General features: G+C 40.4%; 1 protein-coding gene across 1 annotated transcript in view; it reads right to left on the reverse strand.

The window, feature by feature from the left end:
- LOC126272562 (transmembrane 9 superfamily member 2) overlaps positions 1 to 12,663 on the reverse strand; it is a 128,902-nt gene that overhangs the window by 98,547 nt on the left and 17,692 nt on the right. Inside the window, exon 3 of the mRNA XM_049975484.1 lies at positions 3,666 to 3,759. Coding sequence (XP_049831441.1) covers positions 3,666 to 3,759 — 94 coding nt within the window. The remainder of the gene's footprint in view (positions 1 to 3,665; positions 3,760 to 12,663) is intronic.

A 12,663-nucleotide genomic window follows, 5' to 3' on the forward strand; every position in this document is an offset into this window, starting at 1 on the left:
GAATATAATAAACTTTCTTCAGACTGAGAAGCTTATGTCCAGGAATTAGCATGGTTTAAGAAAGAATCACTCGTGTGCAAAACTCAGCTTGCCCCTTTTTGCACGATACACTGAGCATTGGACATGGTGCCCCATTGCAGTCCGTTAACAAATGTATGAGCATATGGAATAAGTGCACAGATATGTGAGTGGCTCAAAGACTTCTTAAATAATAGAACCCAGTATGTTGTCCTCGAAGGCGAGTGTTCGTCAGAGACAAGGGTATCGCCAGGAGTGCCCCAGGGAAGTATGATAGGACTGCTGTTGTTCTCTATATACATAAATGATTTGGCGGACAGGGTGGGCACCAATCTACCATTGTTTGCTGATGATGTCTCGATGTACGATAAGGTCTCAAAAAGTTAAGTGACTGCAAAAAGATACATGACAACTTAGACAAAATTTCCTGTTGGTGTGATGAATGGCAAGGTAGTCCTAAATGTGTAAAAATGTAAGTTACCGTGGATGAGTAGGAAGAATAAATCTGTAATGTTTGGATACAATATTACTAATGTCCTGCTTGACACAGTCAGGTTGTTTAAATATCTGAGGGTAAAGTTGCAAAACGATATGAGGTGGAACGAGCAAGCGAAAGCTGTAGTACAGAGCCAAATGGCCAATATAGTCAATTGGGAGAATTTTAAAAAAGAGTGGTTCACTTGTAAAGGACACCGCATATAGAGCAGTAGAGCAACCTTTTTTAAGCACTGCTCTAGTATTTTGGATCTGTACCAGTTTGAATTGAATGAAGACATCAAAGCAAATTAGAGGCGGGCAGCTAGATTTGCTACCAGTAGGTTCGAAAAACATGTAAGTGTTATGCAGATGCTTCAGGATCTCAAATGGGAATCTATGGAAGGATGGTGATGTTCTTTTCGAGAAACACTCTTCAGAAAATTTATAGAACCTTCATTTGAAACCAACTGCCAAACAATTCTACAGCTGCCAACATACATTGCACATAAGGATTATAAAGATAAGATACGAGAAATTAGGGCTCATGTGCAGGCATACGGACAGTTGTTTTTCCCTCACTCTATCTCAGAGTGGAACAGGAGAGGAAATGACAAGTAATGGTACAGGGTACCCTTGGCCATACACCGTACAGTAGCTTGTGAAGTATCTATGTAGATGTTGTTTAGCACTGTTAAAGGAGTCAACCAAGGCAATCTTTCTCTTGAAGCAGACATTCACAAGCTGCAAATATTTGGTTACATAAGAATAAAGTCCACTCAGATGTGTTGATGGTGGAGCAATTATTAGTGGAAGAAGAGTTTCATTAGAGAGGACAATATCGGAGCTGAAAAAATTCACACAACTTACAGCTCTTGCTATCAATAAAATGAAGACTAAGTATGTGAATCTCACCAAGAAAGAAAATAACTCAGATAATCTATCAAAAACTGGCCTTAATCTTGAACATGTGCAGAATTCTGGCTGTCTAGGATCTAATATTCCGTGTTAAGTGAAATAAATCTGTGGATCCTAAGCAGCAACAGATGCTAACACACATTTTAGAAATTATTGTCCTCCATGTCACTGAATATGTAGCCGAAATTGCCAGTACATAAAATTGTGATCAGGTCAGTTGTAACTTATGAATTTGAAAACAGGGACATTCAAGAGTACTAATGAACAGCTGAGGACATTTGAACACATGGTTCTGTGGAAGATTTCCATAGCAATTCAGGATAACAGTGGTTAACAGAGATTTAGAATGAAGCTGAGACGGTCCGTCTCAAACACGGAGCTGATTGTAAGATTAATAAAAAATAGCCTGGCTTGGATACGCCCTTAGGATGTGTAGTTGGAGAATGACTAAAATTGTTTTTGAAGGGAGACCAACTGCAAAAAGGCAAACAGGGAGGCTATGAAAGCAGTGGATAGACAATGTGGAAGAAGCACAAAATCTCTTAGATCAAGGTTTCCCAAATTGTGCTCCATGGAATACTGGTGTTCTGCATGACGTAAATAATTGCCCCACAAGAAACTATTAATATAAGGACCCTTTTTTTTACATTTAGATGGTGCTAATCCTTTTTAATTTTGTTGTCATATTTGTGTTATTAGTTATGATTTAAAACTGAAGTAGTCACTGAATAAAACAGTTTTCTCATTTCTTAAAATTTAATCTTCAAAATAAACAAGTGTTTCATGTATCAGGATTCTGAAAAAGTTCTGTCAGAGTGCAAGATTGGGAATCCCAGTCCCATATCACAGGATGGTAGTGAATCGCACTGTAGAGGGCAAAACTGTAGGAAACTTGGTTGAAGAATATAAGAACCACACAGTGTTGTAATGCCATGAAAAGCAGATAGCTAAAAAAAAACTAGCCTATATAAAAATAGAAAGCACGCAAGTTACCGTATATTTTCATCTCCTTCTTCACAAAGTTGTCTTTACTCACTGAAGCCCCTGTCATACAACAACACCCATAATCCCTCCTTATATTCAGATACCTCCTTGGGATTCTATCAGTTTATGACACCTTCATGAAGTAAATATGAACTTCAAAAAGTAAGTTAGACATTATTTTGGCTGGCCAAGGAATTGAAGTAATTGTTACTGGATGCAGTCCTACACTTCAAAGTGGCACAGATACATGACACTATCTTTCAACACACCAACTGTCTGTAAACAGTCAGAACATTCTACCAATTATTCAATTCCTCGATGGTGCAAATCTGCTCCTTGTTTTCGTGAGATCCCTCCCATTACCCCAGATGTTCTTTCAGACTGCCTCGACACTGTCGCATGTGGTCGAAGTCGAAGTCTGTCCTTCATTCACAACCAGCATTACCCATATCTGTCCAACCTTGGTCAGATTGTTAGCATCATTTCACTATGGCTGGCCACGACATTGCATTTGGTCCACATAATGCAGATTTGAGTGCGGCGAAACACTGTGCAATTTAGATGTTTTGCCAACAAAAATCATACTGTCTCACATACTTCAATTTTGGAGTAGGTTTCCAGATGCTGCACTATTTCACTCACACACAGTTATGCACCTATTATCCTTACCACAGCAGAACCATGCCTGCAGGATATGTACTCTCTTCTGGACAATCCACCACTCTTGTTGGGGATTGGTCTTATCGTGGGATGACCTATGTACCTCATCTTCTGAAGTACCTACCTATTTACTATCAAGAAGTTCACCATTGGAAAAAAGTTAAATTTTGTAGATGCCAAGCATCAGTTGTAAGAAGATTGTCACCCCCAGTTTCTCTATTTTTATTCTCAGGCATCAAGCACACACAATCCGAACACTGGTTCTGCCCATAACATTTTCCAATGCTGCTACAAGTCTACAATGGACATGAAAGGATCTAACATGTTATACCTGCAGGAACCAAGTTTTATGCCACACTTCACATCCAACTGGAATTGCAACCACCATGTTCAATGTCAGCTTTGTTAGTATCAGTCTGTCATAAGTGGTCACACGACTAATGAGTTGGTGCCACAAAAATCTATGCTGGTTGTACATGCAGCAATTAATTTTTGAGTAATTCTAATACTACTCTCAAATTCTACAGCCAAAGTAAGTGACTTTGAATTAAAGCAAACTGTTAAAAGACAAACCATTCACAAAAAAATAACACTGCAAAAAGTGCATTTACCTGATATGCTGATGGACGTATCCTTTCACCAAAAACCACTTGTCCAAGGTTTTCAACAGGTGATTTTGATTCATCAATTTCACAAAAGTCAAAACTGTAAATGAGAATGCAAAAACAAATTACAATATGTACCCAACAAATAATAATAATGTGAAATCATTACTGTCACACATTCTGATAAACAACAATGTATATGAATGTGTACTATCAACATTTGCTTAGCTGTGGAAAAGAAGAATAACACATGCATTTTTTTAGGGTGCAGTGTGAAATTTAGGTTTCACTTACTAACTGCTTAATAAAATAAAATCAATAAGAGGAAGGAATAATTATATCTCCAGAGAATAAGACTGTAAGTTATTGATTAAAAATCTCTCTCTCTCTCTCTCTCTCTCTCTCTCTCTCTCTCTCTCTCTCTCTCTGTGTGTGTGTGTGTGTGTGTGTGTGTGTGTGTGTGCGCACGTGCCATATTGTTGTTACCATGTGTGACTAACATTAATATGCCGAGACACTCCATATTACCACTAACCTGTAGGCTGAATAGAGTTAGCATTATGAATGTATTTTGAGGCTTATGCTCAAATATTTACTTCTTAGCACTTGACAATTGTCTATACTGACCAGACCTGTTGATACAATGAACTGAATCTTAAAGGTAAAGCAGTATCTTCGATGGAAATATTAGCCTTCAAATTTTAGATTCTGCTATAGTCCAGATTCAGCACTATTTCCTTTACTATACTCTGAACTCTCCTATTCTCTGGTCGTATGAAACTTTCAAATTACTTCAAGTTTTTCATCTCTCAAACAGCAGTAACAATGAGATTCAATGACCTAAAATCAATCTCATGGTCAGCCTCAGTGACAAGAAAAAGAAGAAAGGACAAAGGTAGGAAGATTGGTGTTTAAAAGTCCCACTGACACTGAGGTCATTACAGACTACACACATGCTCTGACCATGCCATGGATGGGGAAGGAAATTGACCACACATTTTCAAAGGAATCATCCCGGCATTTGTCTGGAGTGATCTACAGAAAGCATAGAAAAGCTAAATATAGATGGCCAGATACAGATTTGAACCTTCACACCCCCCTCCCCCCCCCCCCCCCAAATGCATGTCTAATGGGCTAACTGCTGCACCACTTCACTAGGTGACAATGAAGAGATCATCCTGCAGCTATTGGACCTCTTATGCAACCATTGTTGTGTAAACTAGACTTTCCAACAGAGATGATGAAGGGTATTACAGTGAACCAGCATTTGTATGTCGATGTGGATTGCACTCCATCAACTATTGGAAAGACAGATAACACTGTCATAAATGATCTATGTGAAGTATTATCATAATGTTTGAATGGAAGCCTCGCAATCCTACACAAATGACCCAACATTTCTCATTAGGTATTGATGATATTCTGTCTAATTGCAAAATAGTTGCACATTTGTGTTCCATGTATTTCATTCAGTTTATACATGCTACTTATTCTTGAGCCATCTTTTGCTGCCATCAGTTAACAGAAAATAGTACCTTATATGAAACAACCCCATCCCGAACTTCACCCTCTCCACCCCACCACATAAAAAACTATCATCCAACCCAAAACCTCTACCCACTTAAAAAAAAAAATAATAAAATAAAATAAATAAATAAATAAAAAATAAACACCAAATAAACCTGCCACCCAGTCCCATTTAACTTAGAAGCAGAGGGTTGTAAATTTCCCTATTAAATTCATAAAAACCTGAAAAATATGACATCATTGCAAAATACTTTTCGTCGAAAGTACTGATCAAGATGAGCCTATAAAATGGAAACACCTTTTGCCATTCCCTACAACAGATCTGACGTCCCCCAATATCCCTCAATAGTATTAGCACAGGCCCCAGTCTCTTAGTCTTTAAATTCAATATTACAATTTACAGTAAAAAGATCATACACCAACAGCACAATTCCTTACATGAAGCAAACCAATCTGACATGATACTATACCCCTCTGCTACATATTCCTTTGTTAATGAAGACAACCACCACTTACTACAATTTGCAACAACCTACAAACATCACCATCACCATCCCCACCAGAAACAATTGTCCCCAAAACTCGAAGACCAACAACTTTATGCCCCCTACCACTCTTGCTCCTATCATAGCTTGACTCATCTACTTCCACTATCAACCCCAACCCCACCAATGATTCCCAGTATATAATGAGTAACACACACACTGCTCTACAGAATGAAACTCAGTTGATTACTGTGCTTTCGAAAACCCCCATTTCATGCATGGCATATTTAAATGACAACTGATAACAAAAACACTAAGATAACAATAACATAGAGACTGAGTCTTGACCTCTCCAACCATGCTCCGTGCATGATGGATCACCACAAATTACATCTCCATATGCAGCCATCAGAAGATTGTTGACAGGACACCTTCATCAATCACATAATATTGCCAATATTATGAAAAGAACAGTTGCTACTCACCATATAGCAGAGGGGCTGAGTCGCAGATAGACACAACAAAAAGAACGCAGAAAATACACTTTTGGTCAGCAAGGCCTTCAGTGGAAATAGGGAATATACACGTTCAGTGGAAATAGGGAAAAATATATATATATATATATATATATATATATATATATATATATATATATATATATATATAAAACAGAAAGAAACTTCCACATGGGAAAAATATATTAAAAATAAAGATTCCAAGACTTACCAAGCGGGAAAGCGCCGGCAGACAGGCACATGAACAAAACACACAAACACACACACAGAATTACAAGCTTTCGCAACTGGCAGTTGCTTCGTCAGGAAGGAAGGAAGGAGAGGGAAAAATGAAAGGGTGTGGGTTTTAAGGGAGAGGGTAAGGAGTCATTCCAATCCCGGGAGCGGAAAGACTTCCCTTAGGGGAAAAAAAAAGGACAGGTATACACTCGCGCACACACACACACACATATCCATCCGCACATACACAGACACAAGCACTGCTTGTGTCTGTGTATGTGCGGATGGATATGTGTGTGTGTGTGTGCGCGAGTGTATACCTGTCCTTTTTTTTTCCCCTAAGGGAAGTCTTTCCGCTCCCGGGATTGGAATGACTCCTTACCCTCTCCCTTAAAACCCACACCCTTTCATTTTTCCCTCTCCTTCCTTCCTTCCTGACGAAGCAACTGCCAGTTGCGAAAGCTTGTAATTCTGTGTGTGTGTTTGTGTGTTTTGTTCATGTGCCTGTCTGCCGGCGCTTTCCCGCTTGGTAAGTCTTGGAATCTTTATTTTTAATATATATATATATATATATATATAGACACACACACACACACACACACACACACACACACACACACACACACACACACACACACACCAACTACAGGCTCTGCCAAAGACTGTGGTTGTGCGTGCATGTGTAAGAGAAGAGAGAGAGAGAGAGAGAGAGAGAGAGAGAGAGAGAGAGAGAGAGAGATGGCTTTGGCGACCAAAAGCTTACTTTCTGATAGTCTTTTTGTTGTGCCCATCTGTGGCTTAGCATCTCCACTGTATAGCAAGTAGCAACTGTCCTTTTCATAATATTGTCATATTCCATCCTGTGTTTTTCCTTTCTTTCATTTTATTGCCATATATGTGACATTTAAGCATTCCCTAATGACACCCAACATTTGCAAAAATTTATTAACTAATTCAACATCACCCACCTCACTTTGCAATATTCAATTATTGTGGAATAATTGCAAATCTAAGTTGCAAAAACTAACACGGCATCAAAACATCTAAAATAGTCAACTAATAAAACAAGCCTTATACCACAGATTATAAATGATATAACAAACAAGGGAATACACAGAGGAATAAAATAAAATATACACAATTATAAGACAAAACATAACATTTGATCACAAAATGGAATCACCACACCGAGTAAAAATTTCATTACCAAAAATAAGATATGTTCACCTACAGTTAAAAATAAACATATACTGCACATACATTGACACTTCATGTAAACTGCAATCACAGATTTCTCCAATTACTAAGATGACAATATATAATATTTACTCTAGAGGCACTCGCAAGTTTCATATCATAATGAAACGTCTTCACATATGACATCACAGCTTACAGCCGAGAATTGGTATTGGATCCTCAAGTTGAGTACTCTTACACACTGAGTATTCATATGTTACATGTTGTCAGAAAATCAGAAACCTTAATCAATTTACCCATACACTGACTCAAAACTACCAATGAAACTTCCTGTCAGATTAAAACTGTGTGCCACATCAAGATTAACTCTGGACATTTGCCTCTCAATTACCACCAATATTTTCTCTGATACAAGTATATTTTCTACATTATTTTCTACATAAAAGTAATTCTTTGAAATATTATGCAAACATTAGAATATTTAATCTTCTTGAGCAGATGGTTATAGACGTTTAAGCCTTTATTCAAGTGCACCCAAGAGACTTATTGCCCGGGATCTTAGAATGGGTTGTTGTTGTTGTTGTTGTTGTTGTGGTCTTCAGTCCTGAGATTGGTTTGATGCACTCTCCATGCTACTCTATCCTGTGCAAGCTTCTTTATCTCCCAGTACCTACTGCAACCTACATCCTTTTGAATCTGCTTACTGTATTCATCTCTTGGTCTCCCTCTACGATTTTTACCGTCGACGCTGCCCTCCAATACTAAATTGGTGATCCCTTGATGCCTCAGAACATGTCCTACCAACCAATCCCTTCTTCTCGTCAAGTTGTGCCACAAACTTCTCTTCTCCCCAATCCTATTCAATAGTTCCTCATTAGTTATGTGATCTACCACTCTAATCTTCAGCATTCTTCTGTACCACCACATTTCGAAAGCTTCTATTCTCTTCTTGTCCAAACTATTTATAGGCCATGCTTCACTTCCATACAAATACTTTCAGAAGTGACTTCCTGACACTTAAATCTATACTCAATGTTAACAAATTTCTCTTCTTCAGAAACGCTTTCCTTGCCATCGCCAGTCTACATTTTATATCCTCTCTACTTCGACCATCATCAGTTATTTTGCTCCCCAAATAGCAAAACTCCTCTACTACTTTAAGTGTCTCATTTCCTAATCTAATTCCCTCAGCATCACCCAACTTAATTCGACTACATTCCATTACCCTCGTTTTGCTTTTGTTGATGTTCATCTTATATCCTCCTTTCAAGACACTGTCCATTCCATTCAACCGCTCTTCCAAGTACTTTGCTGTCTCTGACAGAATTACAATGTCATCGGCGAACCTCAAAGTTTTTATTTCTTCTCCATGGATTTTAATACCTACTCCCAATTTTTCTTTTGTTTCCTTTACTGCTTGCTCAATATACAGATACATCGGGGAGAGGCTACAACCCTGTCTCACTCCCTTCCCAACCACTGCTTCCCTTTCATACCCCTCGACTCTTATAACTGCCATCTGGTTTCTGTACAAATTGTAAACAGCCTTTCGCTCCCTGTATTTAACCCCTGCCACCTTCAGAATTTGAAACAGAGTATTCCAGTCAACATTGTCAAAAGCTTTCTTTAAGTCTACAAACGCTAGAAACGTAGGTTTGCCTTTACTTAATCTTTCTTCTAAGATAAGTCGTAAGGTCAGTATTGCCTCAAGTGTTCCAGTATTTCTACAGAATCCAAAATGATCTTCCCCGAGGTCGGCTTCTACTAATTTTTCCATTTGTCTGTAAAGAATTCCTGTTAGTATTTTGCAACTGTGGCTTATTAAACTGATTGTTCGGTAATTTTCACATCTGTCAACACCAGCTTTCTTTGGGATTGGAATTATTGTATTCTTCTTGAAGTCTGAGGGCATTTCACCTGTTTCATACATCTTGCTCACCAGATGGTAGAGTTTTGTCATGACTGGCTCTCCCGAGGATGTCAGTAGTTCCAATGGAATGTTGTCCACTCCAGGACCCTTGTTTCGACTCAAGTCTTTCAGTGCTCTCTCAAATTCTTCACGCAGTATCGTATCTCCCATTTCATCTTCATCTACATCCTCTTCCATTTCCATAATATTGTCCTCAAGTACATCGCCCTTGTATAGACCCTCAATATACTCCTTCCACCTTTCTGCTTTCCCTTCTTTGCTTAGAACTGGTTTTCCATCTGAGCTCTTGATGCTCATACAAGTGGTTCTCAGATCTCCAAAGGTCTCTTTAATTTTCCTGTAGGCAGTATCTATCTCACCCTTAGTGAGTGTGCTCCCTGCCGCCGTTGGATAAGCAGCTGCAGCAGCAAGTCGTATGACCCTAGCTTACTTATTTGTTAGATAGTTTCATTAATTTCTTTGCGTGTTTTTGGGTACTTGCATTGTTTAATTCATATATTTCGGGCGTATTATAGTATTTGACAGTTGTAGCATCGCGCTTTAGTGTTTACTTCGTAGATTCTTATTTAAATTGCGTGTGAGTTTCGTATAGGAGGTGCAATTTCGAGTTTTAGTTACTGTAATCGTAAATTCAGCAGATTGTAGCGCAGTCGTTAGGCATTAGTGCAGTCGTTAGGCATTTGTACAGGTTAGTTGATACATTCTTTGCGTGTTCCGCTTGCGTTATCTAGGCACGGACTTGTGTTTCGGTAACTGTTGTTAAACATCGATTAGAATGGACAGGGACTGCGATTGCTGTGTTCGGATGAGGGCTGAATTGGCATCCCTTCGCTCACAGCTGCAATCGGCGCTGACTTCGGTCGCGCAGCTTGAGGCTGTTGCCAATGGGCACCACTGTGGTGAGCCGGACTCGGGTATCACGGGGATGTCAACCTCGTCCCGTCTGTCCCCAGATCGGTCTGCCGCTGTGGTTGCCCCGGTTGCTGCCCTTAGTGGGGCTGAGCCCTCGCCTGTGGTTGATTGGGAGGTCGTTCCAAGGCGTGGCAGGCAGCGAAAGGAGTCCCCGGAGGCTGATCAGAAAGCCTCCCCGGTGCGTCTGACAAACCGGTTTCAAGAACTGTCTCTGGCTGAGCCAGATGCAGCTGCCTGCCCTGTTTCAGAGGGTCATTCTCAGCCTTCAAGGTCCGGGCAATCGCAGAGGGTGGGCTTACTGGTAGTTGGGAGCTCCAATGTTAGGCGCGTAATGGGGCCCCTTAGGGATATGGCGGCTAAGGAGGGGAAGAAATCCAGTGTGCACTCCCTGTGCATTCCGGGAGGAGTCATTCCTGATGTGGAAAGGGTCCTTCCGGATGCCATGAAGAGCACAGCTGCAGGTGGTGGCACATGTCGGCACTAATGACGTGTGTCGCTTTGGATCTGAGGAAATTCTCTCTGGATTCCAGCGGCTATCTGATTTGGTGAAGGCTGCCGGTCTTGCTTATGAGATGAAGGCAGAGCTCACCATCTGCAGCATCGTTGACAGAACCGACTGCGGACCTTTGGTGCAGAGCCGGGTGGAGGGTCTGAATCATAGGCTCAGACGGTTTTGCGACCGTATTGGCTGCAGATTCCTTGATTTGCACCATAGGGTGGTGGGGTTTCGGGTTCCGCTGAATAGGTCAGGAGTTCACTACACTCAGCTGGCGGCTACACGGGTAGCGGAGGCTGTGTGGCGTGGACTGGGCGATTTTTTAGGTTAGAAGGCCTCGGGAAAGTGCGGGATGGGCTGCAATGTCAAAGGGTGCTTGGCAATTACAGGACGTGCTTGGAACAAGGAACAGTCTGAATTATAGTTGTAAATTGTTGTAGTTGAGCTGGAAAAGTCCCTGAGCTTCAAGCGCTAATAGAAAGCACAGAAGCTGATATCGTTATAGGTACAGAAAGCTGGCTAAAGCCTGAAATAAGTTCTGCAGAAATTTTTACAAAGTCTCAGACGGTGTTCAGGAAAGATAGATTAGGCAGAATTGGTGGTGGAGTGTTTGTGTCTGTCAGTAGTGGTTTATCTTGTAGTGAAGTCGAAGTAGATACTCCGTGCGAATTGGTGTGGGTGGAGGTTATACTTAACAGCCAAATTAAGTTAATAATTGGCTCCTTCTACCGACCCCCAGACTCCGATGATACAGTTGCGGAACAGTTCAGAGAAAGTTTGAGTCTCGTCACAAATAAAGACCCCACTCATACGGTTATAGTTGGTGGGGACTTCAACCTACCCTCGGTATGTTGGCAAAAATACTTGTTCAAAACCGGTGGTAGGCAGAAAACGTCTTCCGAGAGATTGTCCTAAATGCATTCTCCGAAAATTATTTCGAGCAGTTAGTACACGAACCCACGCGAATTGTAAATGGTTGCGTAAACACACTTGACCTCTTGGCCACAAACAATCCAGAGCTGATAAGAGCATCATGACTGATACAGGGATTAGTGATCACAAGGTCATTGTAGCTAGGCTCAATACCATTTCTTCCAAATCCATCAGAAACAAACGCAAAATAATTTTATTTAAAAAAGCGGATAAAGTGCCACTAGAAGCCTTCCTAAAAGACAATTTCCATTCCTTCCGAACTGACTATGCGAATGTAGACGAGATGTGGCTCAAATTCGAAGATATAGTACAACAGCAATTGAGATATTCATACCTCATAAATTGGTAATAGATGGAACGGATCCCCCATGGTACACAAAAAAGGTCCGAACGCTGTTGCAGAGGCAACAGAAAAAGCATGCGAAGTTCAGAAGAACGCGAAATCCTGAAGATGGGCTAAAATTTACAGACGCGCGAAATTTGGCACGTACTTCGATGCGAGATGCCTTTAATAGGTTCCACAACGAAACATTGTCTCGAAATTTGGTAGAAAATCCGAAGAAATTCTGGTCGTATGTAAAGTACACAAGCGGCAAGACGCAGTCAATACCTTCGCTGCGCAGTGCCGATGGTACTGTTATCAACGACTGTGCTGCTAAAGCGGAGTTATTGAACGCAGTTTTCCGAAATTCCTTCACCAGGGAAGACGAATGGAATATTCCAGAATTTGAAACACGAACATCTGCTAGCATGAGTTTCTTATAAGTAGATACCTTAGGGGTTGCGAAGC

The sequence above is a fragment of the Schistocerca gregaria genome, chromosome 5, assembly GCF_023897955.1.
Source record: "Schistocerca gregaria isolate iqSchGreg1 chromosome 5, iqSchGreg1.2, whole genome shotgun sequence".
Taxonomy (NCBI): domain Eukaryota; kingdom Metazoa; phylum Arthropoda; class Insecta; order Orthoptera; family Acrididae; genus Schistocerca; species Schistocerca gregaria.